The sequence below is a fragment of the Falco peregrinus genome, chromosome 8 (genome assembly GCF_023634155.1).
Source record: "Falco peregrinus isolate bFalPer1 chromosome 8, bFalPer1.pri, whole genome shotgun sequence".
Taxonomy (NCBI): domain Eukaryota; kingdom Metazoa; phylum Chordata; class Aves; order Falconiformes; family Falconidae; genus Falco; species Falco peregrinus.
Window position 1 is genome coordinate 55,715,984 of NC_073728.1, and position 26,211 is coordinate 55,742,194.

General features: G+C 63.1%; 3 protein-coding genes across 4 annotated transcripts; all 3 read right to left on the bottom strand.

Annotated features, from left to right (window-relative positions):
• Nucleotides 1–208: 208 nt before the first annotated feature.
• On the bottom strand, nucleotides 209–16,109 carry PDLIM7 (PDZ and LIM domain 7). The gene is given in 22 exon segments (XM_055811781.1): nucleotides 209–1,184; nucleotides 1,456–1,571; nucleotides 2,055–2,175; nucleotides 2,362–2,542; nucleotides 2,620–2,854; nucleotides 2,993–3,051; nucleotides 4,110–4,146; nucleotides 4,521–4,671; nucleotides 4,794–4,836; nucleotides 5,474–5,505; nucleotides 5,601–5,604; nucleotides 5,860–6,021; nucleotides 6,144–6,182; nucleotides 6,876–6,912; nucleotides 7,277–7,418; nucleotides 7,557–7,600; nucleotides 8,288–8,323; nucleotides 8,680–8,821; nucleotides 9,467–9,487; nucleotides 11,154–11,184; nucleotides 11,498–11,649; nucleotides 15,229–16,109. Coding segments are annotated over 22 exon segments (2,019 nt in total). The 5' UTR covers nucleotides 15,376–16,109; the 3' UTR covers nucleotides 209–1,097.
• Nucleotides 16,110–16,949: 840 nt separating this feature from the next.
• Nucleotides 16,950–20,613, bottom strand: DOK3 (docking protein 3). Of its 2 annotated transcripts, none has more exons than XM_055811780.1 (5): nucleotides 20,505–20,613; nucleotides 18,267–18,557; nucleotides 18,061–18,154; nucleotides 17,803–17,975; nucleotides 16,950–17,720 (listed from the first exon to the last, which is right to left on the bottom strand). In XM_055811780.1, exons 1-5 carry the CDS (start codon nucleotides 20,589–20,591, stop codon nucleotides 17,007–17,009), a joined length of 1,359 nt encoding a protein of 452 aa, XP_055667755.1. In that variant the 5' UTR covers nucleotides 20,592–20,613; the 3' UTR covers nucleotides 16,950–17,006. The 2 variants fall into 2 exon arrangements, with proteins under 2 accessions (XP_055667755.1, XP_027634569.2); XM_027778768.2 differs by lacking the exon at nucleotides 20,505–20,613 and adding an exon at nucleotides 19,938–20,079.
• Nucleotides 19,653–26,185, bottom strand: DDX41 (DEAD-box helicase 41). Its single transcript, XM_055811779.1, has 17 exons — nucleotides 26,021–26,185; nucleotides 25,825–25,923; nucleotides 25,576–25,735; nucleotides 25,418–25,492; nucleotides 25,002–25,062; nucleotides 24,242–24,378; nucleotides 23,915–23,987; nucleotides 23,585–23,738; nucleotides 23,335–23,471; nucleotides 22,979–23,141; nucleotides 22,747–22,878; nucleotides 22,506–22,577; nucleotides 22,156–22,252; nucleotides 21,648–21,797; nucleotides 21,426–21,497; nucleotides 21,125–21,235; nucleotides 19,653–20,881 (listed from the first exon to the last, which is right to left on the bottom strand). Exons 1-17 carry the CDS (start codon nucleotides 26,042–26,044, stop codon nucleotides 20,745–20,747), a joined length of 1,854 nt encoding a protein of 617 aa, XP_055667754.1. The 5' UTR covers nucleotides 26,045–26,185; the 3' UTR covers nucleotides 19,653–20,744.
• Nucleotides 26,186–26,211: the final 26 nt, after the last annotated feature.

Below are 26,211 nucleotides of genomic sequence, written 5' to 3' on the forward strand. Positions count from 1 at the left end.
CTGCCTGCTATGAGGCCAGAGGAGCAACGCAGGTATATGATGGGTCCAGCCCTGGCCGACACAAGCAGAGGAGAAATTCAAGGCAAAGATTTTCCCTGGAAAGCTGGAAGGAGCTGAGTCAGGCCCCGGGGGGAGCAGGGCAAGGACTGAGCATGACCTTCCCAGCCAGCCGCACCTCGCTCTGCAAAACCTCAGGCCTGGAGACAGCTGGCACTTGCAGAGAAGTGTTTATTAAAGGCACTAAAAGCACCGTGGCTACATCAGCAGCAGCCAAACCGGAGAGTGTGGGTTTGGGGGAGGAATTTACAGGCCCGGGATGGCAGTGGCAGAGCGCTCTTTGGGAGGAAGCCGTGCCTGAGCCTTGCAGGAGCCCACCAGCCGGCCGGCCACCAACACACACTGTCAGCCCACGGCTGGGGTGGCCTTGGCACACTGCCCTGCTCCCTGGCACAGCTGGGTTGGGGGTGATCCTGCACATCAGCCCCAAGGGAGCAGCAGGCCAGCTGGGGGGGGGGGGGCGGGGAACAGGACATGAGACACAGACCACCCACCCCGGCATGTGGCCAGGGTAGGAAGCCACCACAACAGTTTGCGGGGCAGCCAGTGGGTTGCTGCAGGGAGGGCCCTGGCCCAGGAGGAGAGCCAGGTCTCCAGCCCCACAAACTAAGCACACAGCAGGGAAAGTGGGGGAGAGCTTGGCAAGGGGCTGGGGGGCTGGTCCTCACCCACTCGGTGATGTGCTAGGAGCATCCCTGCCCTGGCACTGCGCTGCCAGGCAGCTGGGCCCCAGCCAGGCAAGGGAGCAGCCCTGCTGTACCAGATCCTCCCCCACTCCAGCCTCAGCGTGGCCGCAGCCACCACACTGCATGGCTTGGGGGCAGCATCCCCATGCAGCATCCCCTTCCTGGGGCTCCTAGGGCCAGTCGTGGGGCACAGACCAGCTATAAGGCTGGAGCCAGGCCAGGAGCTGTCAGGAGAGAGGCAGGAGCAAGGGGATGGGGTGAGGGCCCAGCCTGGCTCCCTGGGGGCAGCAGGCGCTGGGGGAGAGGAGCATGCAGGGCCAGGGGCATGCGTGGGCACAGCTGAACTCCTGTCCCTCACACGTGGGAGAAAGCGTGGCTCTTGCAGAGCGGCTTGTCCTTCTTGGAGTAGAACGTCTTCCCTTCCAGGTTGGTCTGGCAGATCTGGGGAGGAGAGCGCCGGACAGTCAGGTCAGGGGTGCTGAGTCAGCCCCCGGGTCTCCCCGCTACAGCCCAGGGCCCAGCACTGGTGTTGCACAGATGCCAGGGAGCAGGAAGCTCAGAGCAGGGTCCCAAGCCACCAGCACAGAGCCAGGTGGGGAACACCTCGCGGCAGCAGGGACCCCCTGTGCTGCTGGTGTACCCCACACAGGGCACAACTGCCAGGGAGAGCCACGGGCCCCACCAGCAGCCGAGAGGGAGGCACACGGCTCACCGCACAGACGAAGCAAGTGTCATGCCAGCTGAAACCCAGTGCCTCCAGGAACCGGTCCCCAGCATCGATCTTGAAGTCGCAGCCGCGGCACTTGGTGCCAAACATCTTCTCGTAGTCTGCGAGGAGAGGCAGAGCCTAGGTCAGTGTTGACTCACACAGCCCCTCATCCCAGGGGAGCAGGGCTGCAGCTCAGCCAGGATTCCACAGGCACAGCCTGGGGACAGCTCACTGCCAGCCCTGGGGGGACAATGCCCAAGGCACCTGGGTGAGATGCCTGTGCCTGCAGGGTGGCCCCAGCCACCACCAGGCTGCAGAAAGGAGGTAAACCTCATCTCCCAGGGTGCAGCACTCGCCGTTGATGTACGTTCTCCATCATCGCCATGGCAACCCAGGAGCGATGGCACTACCCAGCAGCCAGGAAGGACTGGGATGGAGGGCTCAGGACTGCAGGAGCAGGGTCCCTATGTTCCCCATGGCCCAGGGGGAGCCCTGCAGGGCAGGGCAGCTCACCCCCCACCCCTGTGAGCAGCTGCTGAGTCCCAATGATGCCTGGTGCCCCAAGGCCATGCAGGGTGACACATGGGATCTCTGGGTCCTACCTCGCTCACAGTAGGGCTGTCCCTCCTCCATGTAGAAGGCACGGTTGCGGATGGGAGTTTTACAGGCGGCACATGTGAAGCACTGCACATGCCAGGTCATCTTCAGTGCGTGCATGACCTCCTGGAGAGGAGCTGCTGTCAGCTGGGGTGGCAGGACCACCCTATGCCACAGGGAAGCCCCATCCAGGGCAGAAAGGGACAAGGGATCCCATGGGGTGGGATCAGGACAGGAAGGGACGGAGCCAGGCGATCACAGGTGAGTGGGGAGCAAAGACAGGAGGTGTGGGGCAGGCTGAGGAACACTCACCCCAGTGATCTTCTTCTTGCACTTGGCGCAGCTGGGTGCATAGCGCGTGTCGTAGCACTTCGGGCAGAAAATGGAGCCTTTCTCCTCAAAGAAGCCCCCCTCATCCAGCACCTTCCTGCACTGGCAGCAGGTGAACTCCTCGGGATGGTAGTAATGTCCCAGTGCCACCAGGTAGCGTCCCCTGCAGCAGGACAGAGCCACGTCAGCCACGCCAGGGCCCAGGACACTGGTGTGGTGCCGACGGTGGCCAGGGCTCACCTGATGACCTTGTTGCACTTGTAGCAGAGGGGCGTGCGGCCGGGCCCTTCGGGGGCTTGCTGAGCTGCCTGCATGATGGAGCTGCGGTTCTGCATGGGGGTTGGCGTGGCCGGCTGGCTGTGCTTGCTCACCACTGTGCTTGTCTTGTCTGGAGCATAGCGCTCAGCGAAGGAGGGGTCCACAGCCCAGGGTGGGCGGCTGGCAGGGCCAGGGGTCGCAGCAGGAGCCCTGGGGGCTGCATGCACACACACATCTCCAGGACAGTGCTCCCAATCCCTTGGCAGCCCTCTCCCAGCACTAGTGGCTGGGCAAGTAGCATCCCCCAGCACTGCTGCCCCTCCCCACCTGAGCCCAGAGGCAACGTTTTACTCACCCAGTCCGGGGTCAGTCTTCATCGCTGCTCCTGGGGATGGGTCCAGCACGGAGACCTGGCTACAGAACACACAGTTAATCCAGCCTGCCCTGCTCACCCTTGCTGGGCCTGTGCGTGCGGGCTCACCCTCCCCCCTGACAAGCAGGCGGGAGCTGGCCAAGCCCCTGTGCCCAGCCGGTAGCTGGTTTGGTGATGGGGTACCAAGCAAAGTGCCTTCAGCCCTGCAAAGACACAGCATCTCCGGGGTCTCTGGCAACCATTGCGGTGGTCTGGGGAGCAGTGGGAGGGAGCACAGGTCTGCTGGGGTCTGCTGCAGCAGCTCTGGGCTACTCCAGACTGACCAGGGACCCTGGGGACCACAGATCCTGGCTGCCTGCCCACATGCGATGGCTGTCCCCAGCCTCACTGGGGTGTGGAGGGGCTTGAACCTGACCCAGCGCAGGGAGTCCCAGGGTCCAGCTCTGGCAGAGCTGTGGACAGGCAGGGCCAGGCTGGTCCTGGGAGGGTCAAGGTCTGTGTCCCCCAGCAGGCTGCCAGCACTGTGCCTAGAAGCAGGCAGGGCAAGCCAGAGCCAGAGAATCATGGCCCACCTGAGAAAGGGGACAGGGACAGAGGGAGAGCTGGCGGCTCTGCATCTCTCCAGGGCAAAGACAAGGAGACAGCTACAAAACCAGGAGCATTTATTTGTGCCAGAGCCGGGACCCAACAGTCCCACGATGCCCAACAGAGGCATTACGGAGAGATACTGGCAAAAAAAGGGGTGCTGTGCACCACCTGTGCCCATCTGCACAGGGCAAGGAACAAGACCCCCCACCTCAGGCCCAGCTCCCTTCCCTGTCCCCACACAGGGAGAAGCTAGTGGCACTCACTCAGCTCTGCCCGGCTGTCACAGAGCCCCACACCAGGCTCACAGGACATCATGCCCCCCCATCCAGGTGCTGCCCAAACATGACCACACTGCCAGCAAGGTTTTGCCAGTGCCACCAGCCACCCCGACCCGCTGTGTCTGTGACACCACGGCATCCCCAGCTCGGTGCCAGCAACACGCAACGGGTCCTGCCCGGGACATGCAGCCCCACGGCTCCTGCTGCCACCCTGGTGCACACACTCCCCTTACCTGGGCTTTTTAACAAACACATCGTCATGACCTTCCACTGAGAGCAGCAGGAGAGAAAGGAGGAGACAGAGTCAGTCTGCAGCAACTAAGGTCCAGGGACAGCAGGAAGGGAAAGCCAGGAAAACCAGCCTCTCCTCCCATTGTCTTCCCGCCCCAGCGCACAGCCCTGCCCGGCCGTGGGGCAGGACATGGCCCCGGCTCTGCAGCTTGACCACGAGCCCACGTACCACCTGTGCCATGCACAGTCCTGGGCAGCTGTCATCGACTCACGCTCCCCAGAGGGTCTGCGCGGGGTCAAAACCAATGCCCCTCCTGCCACGTCACCCCACAGCCTCTGCCGGGCACAGGTGGCCCTGGCAAAGCTGGGCACCGCTGGGCAGCCAAGCAGCACTGGGCTCTGTGGGAACTTACAGCTGTCTGTGCCCACCAGCTGGGCCAGTTTATGGAATGAGCGGGACTGGGAGGTCCCGGTGCGGGGCTGCCAGTCCTCAGCATCCTCTATCAGCCGCAACTTCCCGGGGTCGCATGTGGGGGTGCTGGGGGGCTCCAGCGGCTGCGGGGGCTGCCTGCGAGTGACAGAGGGCAGGTGCTCAGCCAGCACCACACATGAACCCTGCTTCAGCACGGGGCAGCACTCCCAAAAGCGCCCTCACACATGCTGACCCCCTCACCAGACCCTGACACTCATTGCTGCTCCTCCATGCCCCAGCCAGACCCACGGGCATCCCTGTGGCATTGAAAAAAAACAGCGGCACAACAGGCAGCGGTTGAGGCATGGCTCAGTGCATCCCCCTGCACACACAGCCAGCCCTGCAGACAGGGCCCTCATGAATATGCCAACACTCACACCCGACCAGCCCTGCAGCTGCTCCACTGCCCCATGGGACTTCCGTGCCCCAGGTCCAGGCACTGCCCAGCACCTCCCAACGCCCCCAGCAAAGTGTTGCCAGTGCCACCAGCTACCCCTACCCAGTGTGGCCAGGACACCATGCTGCAGCTTGGCCTCCTCAGCTCGGTGCCAGCAGGGCCCAGTGGGTCCTGCCTGGGGCACACCCAGCACAGGGACAGCCCAGCGTGGTGACAGCCTGCCTGGGGACACCCTGCCTGGCTGCTGGGTGCCCAGGCAGGACCCTCCCCAGGTGAGGGTCAGAGCAGTGGCTGAGCGCTGGCAGTGCCCGTCGTGCAGCTCTGCCAACAGCTTGGCTCTAGGGAGAAGAGGGAAGAGGAGGAAAGAGAGAAACAGCAACAGGGCAAAGAGCTTCCCCAGAGCCACTGCAAGCAGCGAATGCAAACCAGCCAGGTGGGCTGAGCCCGGGGCGGGCACCCCGCGGCTCCTGCTGCCGCCTGGCACACGCTGCTCTTACCTGGGCTTTTTAACAAGCTCATCCTCACGATCCTCCACTGAACGCAGCAGGAGAGAGGAGGACACAGAGTCAGTCTGTGGCAACCAAGGCCCAGGGACAGCAGGAAGGGAAAGCCAAGAAAACCGACCTCCCTGCCCACCAACCCCTGCCCCAGCGCACAGCCCTGCCCGGCCGTGGGGCAGAGCATGGCCCCGGCCCAGCGGCATCACCACGAGCCCACGCACAGCCCGGGCAGCTCCCGCTGACTCAGTCGCCCCAGAGGGGTCACACCAGGCCAAAACCAATGCTCTGGTGCCATGAGGCACCACAGCCTTTACCCAGCTGCTGTGGTCCCGGCAAAGCGGGAAACCTCCGGGCAGCCAAGCAGCACTTGGCCCTGCAGGAACTTCCTACCGTCTGTGCCCACCAGCTGGGCCAGTTTACGGAAGGAGCGGGACTGCTGGGAGGTCCCGGTGCGGGGCTGCCAGTCCTCAGCATCCTCTATCAGCCGCAACTTCTCAGGGTCGCATGTGGGGGTGCTGGGGGGCTCCAGCGGCTGCGGGGGCTGCCTGCGAGTGACAGAGGGCAGGTGCTCAGCCAGCTCCGCACATGGACCCTGCTTCAGCATGGGGCAGCACTCTCAAAGGTGCCCTCACACATGCTGACCCCCTCACCAGATCTCAGCACTCACCGCTGCTCCCCTGTGCCCCAGCCGGACCCGTGGGCATCCCTGTGACATTGGTAAAAACGGCGGCACAACAGTCAGCGATTGACTCATAGCTCCGTGCATCCCTCCCGTATGCAGCCGTGGCCCCACAGAGGCACGAGCCCCACAGATGCCAGCAACATTCACTCCTGACCAGCCCTGCAGCCGCCCCACAGGACATCATGCCCCAGGTCCAGGTGCAACCCACTGTAAGGACACCCTGTTTGGGGACAGCTGGGGCAGGACCCTTCCAAGGTGACAGTTGTGGCAGTGGCTGAGCAATGGCAGTGCCTGTCGCGGGGTGAGCGCAGGGTGGGCTCTGTGGCTCCGCAAACAGCTTGGCTTTGGGGAGAGAACAGGAGGACAGAGGATGAAGAGAAGAAACGGTGGTAGGGCAAAGAGCTTCCCTGGAGTCACTGCAAGCAGCAAGCATGAGGGCCAGCCAGTGGCACTCACCCAGCGCTGCCCGGCCACCCTGCCGGCCCCACCAGGCTCATGGCCCCTTGCACCCGAGGTCCAGGTGCTGCCCAGTACCTCCCAACACGCCTAAGCCAAGCCTGCCAGTGTTTCCAGCCTCCTCCAGAACGTGTTTGCCCAAGAGGCCGTGGTTCAGCTCAGCCTCCCCGGCTCAGCGCCAGCCATGCCCAGAGTCCTGCCCGGGACACGCAGCCCTGTACGCCGCGGCTCCTGCTGCCGCCTGGCACACGCTGCTCTTACCTGGGCTTTTTAACAAGCTCATCCTCACGATCCTCCACTGAACGCAGCAGGAGAGAGGAGGACACAGAGTCAGTCTGTGGCAACCAAGGCCCAGGGACAGCAGGAAGGGAAAGCCAAGAAAACCGACCTCCCTGCCCACCAACCCCTGCCGCAGCGCACAGCCCTGCCCGGCCGTGGGGCAGAGCACGGCCCCGGCCCAGCGGCATCACCACGAGCCCACGCACAGCCCGGGCAGCCCCTGCTGACTCAGCCACCATGAAGAGTTGACTTGGGGCTGAAATCAAGACCCTAGGGCCACAATCAAGCCCCCAGTGCCACATCACCCCACAGCCTCTGCCAGGTTCTGGCTACTCAGCAGAGTCCAGCACCACCAGGCAGCACCGAGCCCTGTGGGAACTCACTGCTGTCTGTGCCCGTCAGCTGGGCCAGTTTGCGGAAGGAGCGGGACTGGGAGATCCCGGTGTGGGGCTGCCAGTTCTCAGCATCCTCTATCAGCCGCAACTTCCTGGGATCACATGTGGGGGTGCTGGGGGGCTCCAGCAGCTGTGGGGGCTGCCTGCGAGTGACAGAGGGCAGGCGCTCAGCTGGCACCATGCACGGACTCTGCCCGGCACTGCAGCACAGGGCAGCACTTCCAAAGATGCCCTCACACACACCAACTTCCTCGCCAGACCCTGACACTTGCCACTGCTCCTCCATGCCCCAGCCAGACCCACAGACACCCCAGCGGCATCAGAAAACGGGCGGCACAACAGCCAGTGGTTGGCCCGTGGCTCAGTGCATCCCCCTGTACACAACCCCAGCCCCACGGAAGCTGGCAGCGTTCGCTCCAGCCCAGCCTCCCGGCCACCCCCCGGCCCCATGAAAAAGCTGGTGACACTGACCCAGCTCTGCTCGGCCACTCCACACCAGCATTACAGGACATCGTGCCCCAGGTCCAGGCACTGCCCAGCACCTCCCAACACCCCCAGCAAGGTGTTGCCAGTGCCACCAGTCTCCTGCAGATCCCATTTGCTCAAGAAGCAACGGTGCAGCTTGGCCTCCTCAGCTCGGTGCCAGCAGGGCCCAGGAGGTCCTGCCAGGCATGCCCAGCGTGGGGACACCCTGCCTGGGGACAGCCTGCCTGGCTGCTGGGTGCCCAGGCAGGACCCTCCCGAGGTGAGGGTCAGCGCAGTGGCTGAGCGCTGGCAGTGCCTGTTGCAGGGCAAGTGCAGGGCAGGCTCTGTGGCTCCACCAACAGCTCAGCTTTGGGGAGAGGGAAAGAGGAGGAGGAGCAGAGAAAAGGAACAGCAACAGGGCAAAGAGCTTCCCCAGAGCCACTGCAAGCAGCGAATGCAAACCAGCCAGGTGGGCTGAGCCCGGGGCGGGCACCCCGCGGCTCCTGCTGCCGCCTGGCACACGCTGCTCTTACCTGGGCTTTTTAACAAGCTCATCCTCACGATCCTCCACTGAGCGCAGCAGGAGAGAGGAGGACACAGAGTCAGTCTGTGGCAACCAAGGCCCAGGGACAGCAGGAAGGGAAAGCCAAGAAAACCGACCTCCCTGCCCACCAACCCCTGCCGCAGCGCACAGCCCTGCCCGGCCATGGGGCAGAGCACGGCCCCGGCCCAGCGGCATCACCACGAGCCCACGCACAGCCCGGGCAGCTCCCGCTGACTCAGTCGCCCCAGAGGGGTCACACCAGGCCAAAACCAATGCTCTGGTGCCATGAGGCACCACAGCCTTTACCCAGCTGCTGTGGTCCCGGCAAAGCGGGAAACCTCCGGGCAGCCAAGCAGCACTTGGCCCTGCAGGAACTTCCTACCGTCTGTGCCCATCAGCTGGGCCAGTTTACGGAAGGAGCGGGACTGCTGGGAGGTCCCGGTGCGGGGCTGCCAGTCCTCAGCATCCTCTATCAGCCGCAACTTCGCAGGGTCGTATGTGGGGGTGCTGGGGGGCTCCAGCGGCTGCGGGGGCTGCCTGCGAGTGACATTGTTGTCTGTCAAATCTGGCAGATCCCCACACCATCACTTCCCTGGGGCTCCTGCACGCTTCCCCCAGCACAGAACCATAGCACACCAGTACCTGAGATTCCGCATGTTGCCTTACTCCCCACACCCCCTACTCCTCCTCCGTGCAGGACAGGCCCATTAAGGACCGACTGAGGACTGACCGCCATTCTAGCAGTCCCGAGACTGGCCCCAAGGGCCAGGAGGGGAAAGGACAGGGCAAGAATAAGCCAAGGTCAAAAAAATCACCAGCAGAGGAGCTGTATGAGAGCCCAGTGCACACCTGTTGTGCCCATGGCAGTACTGCCTGCCTGCCTGGCCCTGGGCAGGGTGCCCAGCACAGCCCAGCAGCCCTCGCCCAGCCAAGACATGTCTCAAAGAAGGAAGGGACCACACGTGAGGACACTGCAGGGCCGCAGCAGCTGGCAGGGACAGGCAGCACTCGCCCTTCAGGCTAGGGACAGCTCACTGCCAGGAGTGACCCACCCACACGGGCAGAGCAGCACATGCTGCCCATCCCTGGGCTGGTCCTGCCCCAGAGAACAGGGCACTAGCAGGGGAGAGGCATGCAGGGAGGACAGAGAGAGCAGGCCAAAGGCTTACTGACTTGTCAAGGCTCAGCACCTGTAGGAGAGAGGGAAAGAGAAAGGGAGGAGAGAAAGAAAGAGAAAGGAAGGTGAAATTAGACCCACAGCACCCAAGAAACTTCCAGAGCTCACCTACAGCCTGCACTAGTCCCCCTGCCCCTGACACTCATGCCTAGCTTGCCCAGGGCCGGGAGCACACTGGGACACTGGGACAGACACCAATGGACCAGACCATGCCTCCCACAGCCCCCCAGACCAGACCTAGCTGCCCAGGGCAGCCAGGGCTGCGCGTCCCCGATTGCCTGGTTTCAGGGCATCATGGCAGCTCTTGGCAGGAGGTGCAGGGACCAGCAGCTGCCGGACACACTGCAGCCAGGTGGGCAGCCTGCAGAGGCACAAGCTCCTTCCCTGCAAGTGGGGCGAAGACAGTGCTGCACAGGGCTCAAAGGCTTCACTCTGCCCAGCCCGTTCCAGCAGCCTGGGGACCAGCAGGACATCCCCAGGCAGCACTGGCTGGTGGCCACAACGCAGTCATTGCCTTCCTGCTACTGCAGATGCCAGCGAGTGTCCTGCTGTGACCACTGTGTCACACACTGCAGGACTCCTCACGGGCTGACATGTCCCGGAGCGAGGGACCAGCACGTGCGTGGCTGTGTCCCCACACACTGACAGTCCTGTTGTACCACCTCAGCACCAGCTGTGGGGGACCCCAGCATGGCCACCGTCACCCGCTCCCACCCACGGGTGCCTGGCATGCAAGGCGCAGCAGGGCTGGGCAGCAGGCTCCCCCCAGTCCTCGGGGAGCAGGATGGACAGCAACATACCCATTGTGCTGGGGGGTGCAGGTGGGCGCCAGGGGTGCATACGTCACGGGTTTCGTCACCAGCCCAGGCCGTGGGTTCGGAGGCGAGCCGGCCCCGAAGGGCCGAGCTGTTTTGTTGAGGGCGGTGCTGGGAGCGAAGTTATATTTCAGGGGTTCAGAGCAGGGGAGTGAGTCCTGAGCGAGACAAAACACACAGACACAGGCTCACATGTCAAGCAGCATGCAAGGGGCAGCCCCGGGCCAGGCAGCACAGCAGGCAGCTAGGCAGGAAAGCTGGATAGCACGTGCACCTCAGATACTGGGCTCTGCCAGGCTGGCACTTCTCTCCACGGGGCCCAGTGACAGCAGGTCACAAACCCGGCCCAAGGGTCACTGGAAGATTAGCACGTGCCCCAGACGCTTGCTGCTGCCCAAGGTGGGGTGGTGCATGCACACACTGATCACAACCATTCTGTGGCATGAAGCTGAACGCGTGCAGGTGGCTTCCAGCCAGGAGCCACCAGTCACCAGCCCCAGCCTTGCCTCTCTGCATCCGGGCGCTCCCCAGCACTAGCAAACACGGGGCCCTGAGGCCGTGCTGCAGCTGCCCGGCCTCCTCCCCTGCACCCCTGCCCGCACCCAGCACCAGCGCGGGCACAGACAGGCAGCGGCCAGGACCCAGGCACCCTCTGGGCAGACCCCGCTCCCTCCAATCTGCCATAGTGCAGGGGGCAGAGCTGCTCCTCCAGTGGGGAGTTTTCCAGCCCTCCAAACACATCCCAGTCTCTCAGAAGCCTGCGGGCCCCAGGAGCGAAGGTCCAATCTGTCCATCTATGCTCAGAGATTCCCCTCCCCTGAGACAAGGCTGAACTGCTGCCGCAGCACCAGGAGCAACACGTACCTTCTGCGGCTTCCCCAGGTGGTTCTGGGCTCTGCAAGAGAGAAGACAGCCAGGGAGGTGCTGGAACCAGCCCAGCCATCACCGGGACGCTGGTACCCCAGGGATGTAGCACCTGCCCGTGAGGAGCCACGGCTGGCTGGCACTGCCCCATGGCTCGCAGGTGAGGGCCAGCAGCCAGGCTAAGCCTCATCCAGCCAAACCTTGGGCCCAGCCAGGGGCTGCCAGGCTCTGAGCAAGAAGTGATGCTGAGAGACGGTGGTACCAAGGGATGGCACTGGGCAGTGGGCCCTGGCTCTGCTCCAGCCACACCAGGACCCCAGGTTTGCAGGACCTGTGAATCCTACCTGCTCAAGGTGAGGCAGAGCCTGTCCCCACAGGCGCGGATCCTGTTCTGGGCCTCAATGTGCGTCATGGAGCTGGTGCTCTCCCCGTCGATGTATAGCACCCAGTCGCCCACTCCCACGCCAGCCTGGGCCGCCTTCCCACCTGGTGTCAGCTGCAGGACAGACAGAGTCAGGGAGAGACAGGCCAGCTGAGCAGCAGCGTTGGGAGCGGAGGAACACCCTCATCCTCAGGAGAACTGGGCTCTACTGTAGCCCAGGCTCCCCTGTGCAAGGCTCAGCCCAGCCTAGGACACCCATACAGGCCTGACCCAGGGGGAGGAAGGGACCCATGGATCACTCCCCCATTTTTCAGTGCATCAGCCCAGAACAGCCTCTTCCCCTCTGCAGCAGCAGGGCACCCAGCACTGCCCAGTCCCTACCCTCTGGCAATGCTCGGGGCTATGCCAGCATCCTGGGGTCCCGTCCCATCCCAGTGACACCAAACAGCGGAGATGGCACCAGCTTAGCCTTAGCAGTAGGCCCAGCTGCCCCTCGGAGCCACCCCTGTGGTCCTGGGGCGGGACAGGAGCGCAGTGAGTCAGGGCCCACCGGCCAGCCCACGTCTTGCTGCAAACCACAGGCATGTCCAGCCCTTTGCCTGGGGTGAGTGGGGCACAGGGGAGGCACCCTCCAGGCGTTGCCCTCAGCCGCCTGTGCTCCCATCCCAGTCCCATTCCCCTCCTGGTGCCGGCAAGGGCAGACATTACCTCATTCCCGCAGAGGAGCAGGAGTCCCCCGGGGCAGGGAGACACCCGCCCCCACCCACGCTGCTCCCCCAGACCTCACCCCGCCGGGGCAGCCGGGAGCATGGCCACAGGTTCCCCTGCCCAGCCACAGTGCCAAAGATGCACCTTGCCCTCAGCACGGCTCTACATCAGCCCTATGCTGGGAAGCAAAGGCTGCCCTCCCCTCCCACCAGGGACGCACAGCCAAAGGCAAAGAGGGCCCCGAGCACCACACACAGCTCCCAGGCACTGACAGACAGACAGACGTGGGCAGGCTGCAGCCATTCCTGCTCCTCCAGCACGGAAGAACTCGAGGCGCTTGGACGTGAACCAAGTATTTCCTCAAGTCCTGCTCAACATGAACATAAAAGGAGCGAGCCAGATTCCCAGCACTGTCAGAGGGCTGAAAAAACCCTGCCGCCGAGCCCCTGCCCCCACCGCCCGTGTGCAGGGTCTGGCTCACCCCAGAGATGTGCTCCCTTTCCCCACACCAGCACCGGCTCTCCATGTGAGGCCAAACCCCACACATGGGCTGGATGTGACCCGGCTCCATCTGCATCCCGCTGCCATCCCCAGAGTAACACGGGTACCCCCACACCACCCAGCGCCCACTCCTGCCCGGCATGGGAGGGTGCCCTGGGCAGCCAGTGGTGCTGGCCGGCTCCTGGTCGCGCTGCTGCAGGCCCCAGCTTGCTGCCCTTGAGGGCTGGGAAAGGTGTGGAGCGCCTGCGTGGGTTTGGAAGCAGGAGCGGGAGCTGGGAGAGGTTTTCACACAGATGCCCGGGAAGGGGAGAGCACAGTAGGCTGCGTCACACAGCCGCACCCAGCCCCGCCACGCTCCCCTTCCCCCTCTGCGCCGGCACACCAAGAAACCCCCTCGGCAGGTGCCAGCTCAGCTGGGAGCCATGGCAGTGCCAGCACTCCCACTTTCCACCCAGCTCCGCTAACCAGGGCTTCCTTCCTGCCCTCTCCACCCAGCCAGTCCTTTGTTCCCCATGCCTCTGTCACTGCACCCAGCAAGGTGCTCACCGGGTGCCCCAGACATGGCCTCGGCCAGCATGGAGGGGAGTGGGGCACCTGCACAAGGGCCCAGGCAGCATTTTCCAGTGCCTTCCCACCTGTAGCGCTGAGGGTCTCTCCTCTTTCCCAGCTAGCAGATGCCAGGACATGCCACACACCATCCCACTCCCCAGATGCCAGCCTGGCTCCAGCACAAGCAGCTCAGGACCACGGTCTCGCTGCCTGCCTAGCCAAGGTGTCAGGACCCTGGCAGAGCTCCTTACCACGAGAGCCACATGCACAGAGGCCCAGGGCAGCACCTCTTTTGTTTGACCGCTGAGCTAAAGCGGCCTTGCAGCTCACCCAGTAGTGTCACAGTGATGGATGCAGCCAAGAGCTGAAGCACACTCGGTGCTGCTTTCCCCCTGTGCTCCCCCAGCCCACCGAGCAGGGCCCCGCCGCAGCCCTCAAAGCCAGGGCAGGACACTTCCTTGCAGCCTGCTCCGGCAGCCCCAGGCCTGGCAGGACAGCCTGCCCTGCCAGCAACACCCTTGCTCAAGGGAAGCAGTGGCCAAGAACAGCAGGATGCTCTGGGCAGCAGAGCCGGCAGAGAGTGAGCGAGGTGGTGTGCTCTGGGCTGGGGATGCCTCCAGGATGCAAAACAGTGCAGGGTCATCCCTTCCCATCAAACAAGGCCAACTGTTACGCCACACAGCCCAGCCTCACCAGAGAGCCCCCAAAAGCTGGCTACATCCCCTGGGATGTCCTCGCTGCTCCTGCCTGCCCTGCCAAAGCAGCGCTGCCCAAGCCCTGAGGGTAGCACTGGCCTCCTCATACAGCGGGGCTGTTGCTTTATGAGGCCCCTGCCCTAGGAGGCTCCTCCATCCGACCAGACCCTTTGTTAAGTGCTGGCTCACAGCCAAGAGAAACATTTTTTAGACAACAAACTCGCTGAAGCCGTCTCTGCGTGCTCGGCAGAGATCGACAGGCCCCAGGGCAGCAGTGCTGGCAACACCAGCCCTGCACGGTGCCCTCAGGGTCTGTGCTCTGAGCCGGGGTGCTGCAGACCCACGCTCTCCAGGGCAGGCATGCGGTACCAGGCTCCTGCTGAGGATAAGCCCTGCACGCAGCGCTCGGTGTCACGAGCAAAGTTATCCTTTGAGAAGCAGCCTCAGTGCCAGCTGCCAGAGCGTCAGCAGCATGGACAACACAGTCACATTCCAAGGCTTATAAGGCAATTGTGTGGCAAGAGCCATGGCCAGCACCCACCCAGGGGGACCTGGCCACCGGGGAACAGGGACCCACACACACATAGGGGCCAGACCTGATCTGGGTGAGCATCGCACCAGGAGCAGCTTGCACCAGGTGCCTCAATCGCAACCAGCCAGCGGCACAACTCTCATTTATGCTGGAGAAAAGAGATGATTTTGTGGAGGAAGCCACATCCCAGTGCAGGCAGCAGCACAGACTTCCTCCCCTCCCTGCCCATTTTGGGGGCCAGCTCGGGTGCAGAACTAACTGCCATACAGCGGGAGGGAGGGCAAACAGACACAAGCCAGGTCCTGGGATGCTGAGCCCAGTGTCAGGGTGCAGACTGGGAGGCCAGCCCCACAGCTTGGAGATGGAGAGAGCAGACTGCCTCCCCCTGTGGTGGGCATGCTCCGGAAGGGGCCTCCCCTACCCCCCCCAGCAGCCAGAATGACTCTGCAGAGTCTGTACAACATTTCACATCCCTGCTGCGGTCCTCTGCCCGGAACACCCCCGTGCTGGAGAACAGCTGCAGCTGATAAGGCACCAAGGAGGCTGTGTGGAGCCAGGCAGGGCAGGACACAGCACTCCTGGGGTCCTGGCTCATCTGCATCCCCCATACAGCTCTGCCTCAGCCACCTGGACACAGCCACTGTGGCCTCGCATCCACAGAGGCAGGAGGAACGATGGATGGATGTCACCAGTCTCAGCTTCTCTTACCCTGGAGATCGAGAGTGGCATGCTGAAATCCTTTCCTCCTTGCAGCCTGAAGCCCCAGGGCGCTGGCCCATTCAGCATCACCTTGTAGGATTCCATATCACCCATCTCTGCAAGGGAAGAGGGGGTGATCCTGATGTCAGAGTACATAGGAACAACACAGAGAGAGCAGGTGAGGAGGGGGCCTGGGGCCTGGCAGGATGGGACAGGAGAAGATAGGTCGTGTTTCCAGCAGTAACTCCACCCCAGCCATCCTACACTATGGTTAGAGATGCACCCCAAGTCTATCAGTATCTCCTCCAGCAGCGTCAGAGTAGAGGGGCCCAGGGTAATGTTGACTAGCACCAGAGAGCCGTGCACAGCCCCACTGACACCTGCAGTGGAGCATCCGTGGGCTCCGCTCTCCTCCTCCCAAACCCAAGATGTGCTCTCCCTTACAGCACTCACACTGCTGAAAGTCAAGACCGTTTCAAACCATGGGGAAGCAACAGCAGGTCCGTAAGGATGGGAACCAGAAGCGTTTTTGCTGGGTGAATTAGCAGCAGCAGCACAGGAGCTGCATGATGCCACCCGAGGCACCTGGCAGAGCAGCCAGCCTGGCGCTCCAGCAGCCGGCCGAGCAGATGCTACCTGGGAGCGAGCCCATCTCCGCGCACGGAGCCAGGCACTGGGAATCCCGGCGCTCCGCTGCCTGCCAGGGCTGCGCTGACAGCTGTCAGCCGGCCAAGCCTCCGGGCAGGCGGGCCAGCCCCGGCCTCCCGGCCACCCCGCACCTGGAAGGAGTCGCCAGACCCCCGCGAAGCCCCCCAAGGACCTTCCTCCTGCCGCTGCCAGGCGGAGGGAAAAGGCCAGCTCCGGAGGCCCGGGCTCCCCCCCGCGCCCCGCAGGGATGCGGGCTGCCGGCGGGGAGGCGGCAGGGCCGGGGGCCGGAGTGCCCCCGCGCTCCCGGCCCGGTGCGGGCTATATAAGGCGTGTAAGACGACACCAGCCCGCTCCCCGCTCGGGAGCGCCGGGGAAGGCTGCGTGTCAGGCATTCCCGCCGCCCAAGCCCCGCCGCGGCGCCGGAACCGGGGCGGCCTGGAGCAGGCAGCCCCCCCGCCCCACCGCGGGGCTGGGGTCCCCAGCAGCCCCAGGGCGGGCAGCCCTCCTGCTGCTGAGGAGCCGCCGGGCCCGGCCGCCAGCCCTGCCCCACCGGGGCCCCAGGCCCCGCTGCTCACCCCGCCCCACACGGCCTCGCTTCCCCAGGCTCGGGGACCCCAGGCCCAGCCCTGCTCCACAGAGTCCCCGGCCTCGCCTCATACGGGCCCGACCCCGACCAGCCGCCCCACCCCCGCTTCCAGGCCTCAGCCCTGCACCCCTCATGCACCCACACCTCCAGCAGAGAACGAAGGCCCCAGCCCTGCCGCGGCCCGCCTCCCCCCCGACTCACCCGCGGCCGGCCGGGTCCCCGGCGGAGCGGGGCCGAGCGGGCGGCGGCGCCGCAGCGGGGAGCTGAGCCGAGCAGGCGGCCACAAGGCTCGAACTCGGGCACCGCCCCCGTCCCGGTCCCGCCTTATATAGGACCGAGAGGGGGCGGAGCCGGCGGGCGGCTCGGCCAATCAACACGTGCGCCTACCTACCGGGGTGGGCACAGCGGCGCCCCCTGGCGGCAGACGCGGGCTGCCCCCGCCAGGCCCGGTAGCACTGGCCCCGCGACCCACCCCCGCAGCACCGGCAGAGCCGAGTCCGGCCCAGGCTGTTTATTCACGGCACCGCATCACCGAAGGGCGCTCAGCCCCGGCTCAGGCCCAGTCCCGCGGGCCGGACGTCTCCCGGCTGAGCAGCCGCACGAGCTTGGCCCGGAGATTGCGCTGGGGCTTGTGCCCACGGGGCCCTGGCAGCGCCTCCTGCCCTCCACGGCCCCAGCGCTGCTCCGGAGGCTGGGGGCTGCCCCGGGGGAGCTGACCCAGGGCAGCCCGGTTGTCGTAGAGGGGGCCTGCCTCACTGCTGTGGCCCTCGGGGGCTTGGCGGCATCCCAGCTCCCACTGCCCCTGCCCTTCCTCCTCCTCCTCCTCCCTGGCTGGACCCAGCTCCGCCGTGAAGATGTTCTCATAGAGATGCTCAGGGGGTGGCTTCCCCGCGGCCCAGGGCTCGCTGGTGCCTGGCTGCCCCAGCACAAAGAGGGGCTGCTGGCTCCGGGCGATGGAGGCATAGATGATGGGGCCTGTGCCCTCTGGCTCGGGTGAGGGGAAGCAGAGGAGGCTGGCAGGGGGGTGGGAAGCAGGTTCTGCACCCCCCAGGGGTGGGCTGGGCTGGGGCTCATCAGCCTTAGCGCCCCAGGGCTGGGGCTCAAGACCCTGTGCAGAGAGCTGGGGGTCTGGAGTGTCCTTGCCCTGCTGCTGGCAGGCAATGGCGGCGGTCACAGCCCGACAGAGCTCTGGGGCCCGTGGGGTGCTGAAGGTGAAGGTGCCCTCGCCGGAGTCACTGCGGCGGCCGGCCTCAAAGGAGAACACCATCTGCAAGACCAGAGGGCAGGGTGAGATGCTGGCACTGGCCCTTGGCAGTGAGCAGCCCCAAGGAGGGAGGGGGGGCACCCACCTGATCCTGGCCAAACTTGCGGAGGAAGGGGTAGGGCCAGGTGAGCAGGGGCTGGCGGGACTGCAGGTCCTTCAGCGTCAGGCTCTGCGGAAGGGCTGAGAGCAGGTAGTGCCCGTGCAAGCCGCAGCGGGCAGCTGCATCCGTCTGCACCACCAGCACCAGGAATTCAGTCACTACAGGAGCAGAGCAAAGCGGGGGTCAGCACTGCAGCACTGAGCGGGAGCCCACCCCAGCCCTATCCACTGTCCCTCCACGTACGGTCTTGCCAGGAAGAGTATAGGGAATTCTCCTCCATGGGGACAGCAGGGCTAGGCTGGGTCCTGGCAGCACTCTGCACCATGTCCTTTGTATCCTGAAACAGAGGGATGTGAGTGTGGTCCCCGGCGCAGGGGAGCACGAGCTCCCCTACCTGCCCATGCGCCCTGGAGCCCGCCGGCTCACCTGGGGCAGGAGCAGCACAGTACCTGGAAGGCCAGCTGGCACAACTGGGTGATCCACTCGTCCCGCTGCTCAGCTGCCAGCACGTAGCTCTTTTCCGTCGTGGTGAGGTAGAAGGCAGCGGTGGCTTTGGGGCAGCTCTCTATGCCTGCTGGGCCCACAGAAACACAGTCCGAGAGACGGATCACCCGGCGGGTGCTCCGCTGCAAGGTCTTCTCCAACGTCATGCCATCATCCCGCACGTCAAAATTCTCCATGCGGGCCACTCCAGAGGGGCTGGCGGCAAAGAGCTGGGCTCGCATCTTCCTCCAGGACCTCTGGGGCATGGGAAGGGCACAGACAGGAGAAAAAAGGTCAGCAAAGAGATGCCTGCTGTGTCCTGACAGCGCTGCCCTCCATGTCTACGTGTGCATGGGCCAGCAGTGCTCAGGAAGAGCTGTATGGGGCAGCAGGGGGGCACAAGGGGGTCCCAACCTGCACCCACCGGGTGCTACGGAAGGGCACAGAGAGCTGGGGCCAGCACGGACCCCCAGAGCTGTGGGCTGGAGTAGTCCCAAAGCTGAGTTGAGGGGGGGCCTTGCCCTGAGCGAGCTCTGCGTGGCTCTCTGCGTGAGTCATGCTCACTCCCAGCTCGCCGAGCACCAGGTCCTGCTCTTTGTTCCCTGCTGCAAGTGCCAGCCTGCCGCCGCTGCAGCTGAGCTCTCGAGCTGTTCTCAGGATAGACCCTGATGCAAATTAAAGCCATTTTGAGCTGCTGAGGCTTCTGCTGGCAGCCTCACAGCTGTCGAGCACGGCCAGAGCCTGCAGCTAGCCGCCCGCTTCCTCCCAAGGGAGGCTCTGCAGCACCAACATCTTCCCAGCCTGTCATGGGATAGAGGGGGCGCGTGCCCCCACACACCTCAGAGGCGCAGAGAGCCTCCACCCTGCAGAAACCAGATTCAGCCAAGCACCCAAAATACACACCACCGCCAGCCTGCCTGCCTCCTACGCAGCAGGGCACTGGTGCTATGCACGCGGGGCCTGCCCGTCTTGCTTCCAGGACCTGGCTCTCACTCAGCGGGGAGGTTGGGGCTGATTGCAGCCCCCTGCGTGGCCACGGCTGCCCCACTGTCGTAGAGGGGATGCCACTAAGGCATGGCCAGCGTGCCAGCCGGACCCGCTTCCCCAATACCCATCCCACAGCTCACTGGTGCTCGCTCAACTCTGCGGGGACTCCCACCTTGCCGCCCATACGATGCCCAGAGGGCTGCAGCACTCTGTGCCCACCCCGAGGGCTCAAGGCAGCAGGCCAAGGCACCGGGGGGTGCCCCACAGATGGCGCTGACCCCCCAGGGCCAGGCTGATGGAGACTGGGCCCAGAGACACATCCCACACGCTGCCCCGGTGCCCCTCTCCCACACATATGCTAGAGCTGCACCTCATCGACACGTTTATTGTCTCATTGTGAATCACATGGTGACCAAGCGAGAAGAGGGACCCTGCGCGCAGGGGTGAGCCTGAGCAGGTGCCTGCATGGATGAGTCCCCTCAGCCACAGGGAGAGCCCCGTTTTTGGGACTGCAGAGCCCAGGGCCCCCCTCGGGGCAGCTCCGAGGGGTCTGGCTCCAGTCCCCCCTCAGCAGGCTGCTGTGGGCCCAGCCCCAGGCATCAAGACAGATCAGGGCAAACCCTGTACCCAGCCCCAAATCCACCCTTTACCTTTCCAAATTTGCAGTGCTGCACATAGAGGATCCCATCCTTCACGGGTCTCTCCATGAGCCCAGTGCCCCCCTGACAGCCAGCACAAGGATCGGGGACTCAGGCTAGCAGCAGGGGAGAAAATGTGACTGCTGCAGCCGAAGCAATTGCATGGGGCAGACTTCCTTCTCTCAACGACTTCCCCTTTTTAGTGTGTGGGATGAGGGGCAGAGGCTGGGCCACGGGAGGTGTCTGTCCATCCACCCTCCCCCTCACACAAGGGCAGTGGGGCAGAACACACGCAGGCGGAGCACAGGAAGCACCTAGGGGACCGCCCGACAGGAGCACAGCACACTCCACCTCGCCCCGGCTGCATCAGAGCGTGTTTGGGGGACACAGGAAGGGCCAGCAGCTGAGGATACACAAAACCAGGTAACGCAAACAGTTCTAGAGGAATTGAGGGGCTTGGGAGAGGAGTGATGTAAGCCCCTGGCCCCACCACTGCAGGGGGCTGGCAGGAGCAGCAGGCAGCTGGCCACAGGCCAGTTGCCCCACCTCGGGCTTCTTCCTCCCCTCAGGCACTGCTACCTGCTTGCCGCTTGCCCAACACACTGCTGACATTAAAGGCTGTTGCGGCACAGCTCCACACGTTTCCTCCCGGCGCAGAAGCTTCATCAGGCTGAGCTGGCAACAGCCCTGCTGGTCAAATGCCTGGAAAAGGGGCCACAGCAGTGCAGGACAGGCCCCCGGGCTTGGGAAAGGCAGTGCCCCGTCAGAAAGGGAACTCGGGCCTGTGCAGGGGGAGCGCTGGGCAGCCCACTCCCCAAGCTAGAAGTCCATAGAGCTGTGGGCCAGGTAGTCCTTGCGGCCGATGTTGCTGACTTGCTTGGTCTGCATCGCCTCCAGCTTGGGGCAGTCGGTGATACGATGGCCCAGGCCGCCGCAGAAGGCACAGCCCCGCTCGCCTGCAACAGGAGGGATGAGGTCAAGGAGAGCTGTGCCACACCAGGGAAGTGCCACCCCCCCCAGCCCCCCCAGAAGCAGAGGGGCTACAACAGCATCTCCTCTGCTGCTGCAGCACCGAGCCGGCCTCACGGACCACGGACGGGCAGCACCAGCCCCGAGGCAGGCAGGAACTGCCCCAGGGGCTGGGGGTTTGGCCTCAGCAGTCCTGAGGGAGGTCCCTGTGCCAGCCCATGGTCTCTCACCTCCAATGTCCAGCATGGTCTCGTCCCCACAGTGCAGCACCTGGAGCACCGGCGGCACCTTCTGCTTTGCCTCCAGCAGCAGGGCCTTCAGGTCCATCAGCACCGACTCATCTGGGGGCAGAGAGGGATCAGACACAGCCCAAACAGGGGTGGGGAGCACTCACACCACCACCTGTCCCCCACAAGCCATCAGAACTTGTCCCTGCTTGCTCAGGAACAGCCCCCTTGCTGAGGCAGAGGCAGCTCCATCACCCAGCTGCCTCCTCCATTGGCAGCCCCCAGCCCCACAACTGTTTCTCACCACAGGCCTTGTTGATGAAGGTGGTGGCAATGCCAGTGTTGCCTGAGCGGCCTGTACGCCCGATACGGTGAACTGTGGAGAAAAAGACAAGATCAGGCCTGGGTGAATGCAACGTGACAGACCATCCTGCCCCCAGCCACTGCAGACAAGCACAAACACAGAGCCTCACAGGCCTCCCACCCCTCCATGCCCATGTTGGTCCCCCCAGGACCCAGTCCCTACCATAGTTCTCAATCTCCTCTGGCATGTCATAGTTGATGACGTGCTGGATGGCTGGGAAGTCCAGGCCCTTAGAAGCGACATCGGTGGCAACCAAGACATCCTTCTTCCCATCACGGAAAGCCTCGATGGCTTTTGTCCGTTCCTCCTGATCTGCAAAGGCCCAGCAGAGAAGATCAGGAAGGACAGAGCTTCCAGTCCTACTCACTGCAGCAAGCCCTATGGCCTCGGAGCCAAGCATTGCTCAGCCGGGGCTCCCCCAGCAAGAGCATCTATGCAGCCCTTCCCCAAATAAATGGACAGAGGGACCTCTAGGTCCCATAGGGACCTCCACTGTGTTTATGCCTGCTACATACAACATGGCATTTGCTCCCGACACTGACTCAGCCCCTCCTCATACCATCACAAATTGCTGCACGCTGGGACCTTCTGCGGCTACACACAACCCTGGCAGGAGTGGGGTCAGGCAGGGCCACATCGCAGCTTAGGCCTCCCCAACACCCTCACTGACCTTTCCCTCCATGGATGGCCACAGCCTCCACACCCTTGAGCAGCAGGTACTCATGGATCGCATCAACATCCGCCTTCTTCTCTGCAAAGATCAGCACCTGCGGCAGCACAGACATCATGGAAGAGCCGCCTTTCTGTGGGCTGGCACCAGCACAACCCCTGGGAAACCCATTCCCTCTTGCTGAGCAGAACACGCAACAGCTCTGAGCCCAGGACCCGCTCATATGTGGAGACCGACTCACAGGCCTACACATCATCACAGCCCCATCCCCGCTGCCAGCTCCACCCATGCCCCGGGGCTGTGACATGCCCACGCTGCCCCCAGCCATGCTGCCAGAGTGCATTACTCACAGGTGGCGGGGTCTTCTGCAGGCACTCGAGGAGGTACACCATTTTGGCCTCCTCTTTCACATACTCCACCTCCTAGGAACAAGTACAGGGAAGGATCAGGCAGTGGAGGAACTGCCCTTGCTTGGTATCCCTTAACCTGTTGGGAAGGAGGGCCAGCCTCCTAGCAGGGGGAGGCATCAAGTGCCCTCGTGAATGGTGCTGACCTCCCACACAGGCATGGGGGAGCACCCAGCTACTTCACCTGCACAACATCCAGGCTGGCAGCACCTGCTCGTCCAACGTTAATGGTGATGGGCTTCACCAGGGCACTCTTGGCAAAGTTCTGGATCTTCTTAGGCATTGTGGCACTGAAGAGAAGGGTTTGCCGCTGGCCCTGCACAGGAAACACAGTGCAAGCAAGGATTTAGCACTCACTCAACCAGCTAGGTGCAGCAATTGAGCTTCAGGGTGCTCATACTGTGCCAGCTCAGTACCTTGAAGTAGGAAAAGATGGTACGGATGTCCCCCTCAAAGCCCATATCAATCATCCTGTCAGCCTCATCCAAGGCCAAGTAACGGCAGATGTCCAGGCTCACCATCTTCTTCTGCAGCAGGTCCATCAAGCGGCCAGGGGTTGCCACCATCATGTGTACACCACTGTGGGCCAAGAGAAGGCCACTGTCAGGCACACCCATGCAGGACACATAGGAAAAGTCACACCCGCTTGGCACATCGCCTTCATCCCCACACTTTCCTGAAGCCATCTAGCCAGGGTGCCACCCTACCAGAAAACAGAGCACAGCTCCAGCCCCACATACATCCCCACCCTCACCCTCCCCGAAGGTCTTACTGTTTGATTGTCTCCATCTGCTCCTTAACAGACATGCCCCCGATGCAGAGGGCGCAGCGCAGTGGGGGCAGGCCGTCCTCCTGCAGCAGGCGGCAGTAGTATTCAATGATGCCGTGGGTCTGCCGGGCCAGCTCCCGCTACAGAGACAAAACTCACTCATTCCCACATTTCCGTGTAGGGAGGATCTGGGATTGCCACTACATATCAATCAAAGCTTCCTCCTGTGGGTCACCACTCCCCCAACACTCACCGAGGGACAGATGATGAGTCCATAGGGTCCCTCTCGCTTGGAAAACGGCAGCCTCTTCTCTTGCTCCAGGCAGAACATGATCACCGGAAGGGTGAACACCAAGGTCTTCCCAGAGCCAGTGAATGCAATGCCAATCATGTCCCTTCCAGAGAGGCTGGCAGAGAAATGGGGCCAATGGTGAGGAGGAGCATCACAGAACGGCTCAAACCTCCAGGGATGAGCAAGGTGACGTGGTGCATCTGTCACCAGGGAAGAGCGCCTGGTTCACACTGCTGGGTGGGCTGTCGGGAGCAACTGCTCCCCACTCTGGGATGGGGACAGAGCACTCACATTGTGGGGATGCCTTGGATCTGTATGGGTGTTGGCTGCTGGATTCCTTTTTTCTTCAGACCCCTCAGGATAGCTGTGAGGAGAAAAAGGGACACACACATTCGTGACCTGAAGTCTTCCCCCTCTTTCCCTCCTACTCATGTCCCAGCCACAGTTCTTCCACCAGTGACAAACACCCCTCAGGCCAACAACTAAGAGATACAGTCACTGTTAGAAATTTAAGCTGTGAGCCCACTAAGCGTTAAAGATTCAACAGCTTCACTCGCTGACACGCATTTCCCAGAAGAACACTGCCTGCCGCCCTGCCAAGCTCCTCTCCTGGCCCACCTGCTGGGAACTTCATCTCCTTGAAGCTCTTGATGGGAGGCGGGATGCCTTCCCCCTCCACCAGGATGTGGTACTTCTTGCGCACACGATCGTGCCGTGCCTCCGACATGCCCAGGATGTAACGAGGTGCTCTCCAGCTGCAAAGGCAACAGAGGAAGGTCATGGTGCAGAATGAGGCTGGGGCTCCAGAACAGCAAGCACCCCAGAGACCCAGAGGAACTCCCTGCTGGGGTCCAGTATCCCACCAGGGAAAAGAGATAACCCCAAAGGGCTTCATAGCGTGAGCACAGGAACAGATTCAAGCCAGATCCATGCACTAAATATTTCTCCAAAGTCTCAGTAAGTCCCAAGCTAACAGCTGAGAACAGTCTATGGATGGAGGATGGAACATGCCAAAACCTTTTGGACACATCTCTATCATCTCTCTGACACTGCCCTGAGCAACTTTGGCTCTGTGTGCTTACATATGTATGTCTGTCTCTTTCTTTAGTTTAGTTACCTCCAAGACTTAAAGATCCACCTCAAGTCTTCTAGTTTAACATGAATTTACTCTAGCAAACCTTACTGTATATAAAACAATATCCAAGGTGACTCAACAGCCTCCGACCTTACATACAGTGGTTACAACAACAGAAAGTGGAGTAAATGACAAGCCAGTGGCCACAGAGCAGTGCTCCTCTTACAAGTATGGCCCCTAGTTCCCTTCAGCCATGGAGAAGCGATGTTTTCAGGAAGACCACCTCTGTACCATGAAACGTACCTAGTTTTAATTGGATCATCGTAGGTGATGCCCTTTGCCATCTCCTTCACTGACATCAAAGCTGCAAGAACAAAACCAACGAGGTCAGTGCAAACTCTACATCTCCCGATGTACTTAACCTCAGCACAGAACTACTCGGGCAAACAGTTTGGGAGATCATGTCCAAGACAGAGGAGGGAAAGCAGTATCCCTGACAGACCCTCGGGGTACAGCAATACCAAGTGCTGCAGCCTACCATGCCCTAGGGCCTGCCACAGCAAAGTCTTAGCTAAACCAGGCAGTCAGATGCCAGCCGAGGGATCCCCTTGTGACCTCCTGTCCCATCCCTGGGTGTGAACATCCCTGCATGTTGCAAGGCCAATGATACCCCTACTGCTGCCCTGACAGCTCTGAGACACAGCGGTCCTGCCACTCACCTCGGCCCTCTGCCACACTCTCCAGGATCTTCTCTTCCTCCTTCAGCTGCTTCTCCTTGGCTGACTCCTTCCGAGCTGGAGGAAGAGTCAGGGAAACAGTGAGAAGGTTTCATTGCCACCTCAGAGCCACCCAACCCTACCGCCAGCCGCTCCCCCACCTTCCGCCTTCTCTTTGAGGTGCTGGTGCTGGTCCAAGAGGCTAATATTGGACTGGGGCCCCAAGGGGATGTCATCCTCATCACCCCGCTGCTCGCTCCCGCTGTCCCGCTGCTCCTCCTCTGACACCACCTTCCGCCGCATCTGCAGCAGCTTCTGCAGCTGGAAGAAAGCAGGTCGAGGCGGAGTGAGAGGCCCCGTGTCGGGAGGGACGCTCGGAGCCCTCCCCGTGCAACGCCGGGCCCCGTTACCATCTGCTGCTTGCGCTGCTTGACGGGCACGTAGGGCACGTAGTCTTCATCCTCCTCCACGGACAGGTCGGACGTCTCCGCCGCCTCCTCCCGCTGCCTCTGTGGGGAGACGCAAGATGAGGCGGGCCCGGGACGGTACCAACTCCGCCCGGCCCGCCGGGGCTCCCGGTACCGGCTCGGCCGGGTCCGGCCCTACCTTCCGCTCAGCCCCGGGCTCCATGGCGGCGTCTCCACGCAACAGCCGCGCCGCCCCGGAAGAGAATCCCGCGCGCCGGAAGTGACGTCTCCGAGGCCGGGCGCCGTTGCCCAGCAACGCGGCGGAGCGCGCCCCTAGCGGGCCGTGGCGGGAGCGCCGCCCCGGGCTCCCCGCGCGCGGCAGAAAGCAGT

Bases quoted from the DNA above. Each gene is read 5' to 3' on its own strand.
- DOK3 (XM_055811780.1), bottom strand. From the start codon at position 20,591: ATGAAGCTTCTGCGCCGGGAGGAAACGTGTGGAGCTGTGCCGCAACAG. The intron at 18,155-18,266 runs GTACTGTGCTGC...CCTCTGTTTCAG, and splicing joins TGTGCCAGCTGGCCTTCCAG to GATACAAAGGACATGGTGCA. The intron at 17,976-18,060 runs GTACGTGGAGGG...CTGCTCCTGTAG, and splicing joins ATACTCTTCCTGGCAAGACC to TGACTGAATTCCTGGTGCTG.
- DDX41 (XM_055811779.1), bottom strand. From the start codon at position 26,044: ATGGAGCCCGGGGCTGAGCGGAAG. The intron at 24,379-25,001 runs GTACGTTTCATG...TTGCCTTTGCAG, and splicing joins GATGATCCAATTAAAACTAG to CTGGAGAGCACCTCGTTACA. The intron at 21,236-21,425 runs GTGAGAAACAGT...CTCTGCCCCCAG, and splicing joins CTTCATCAACAAGGCCTGTG to ATGAGTCGGTGCTGATGGAC.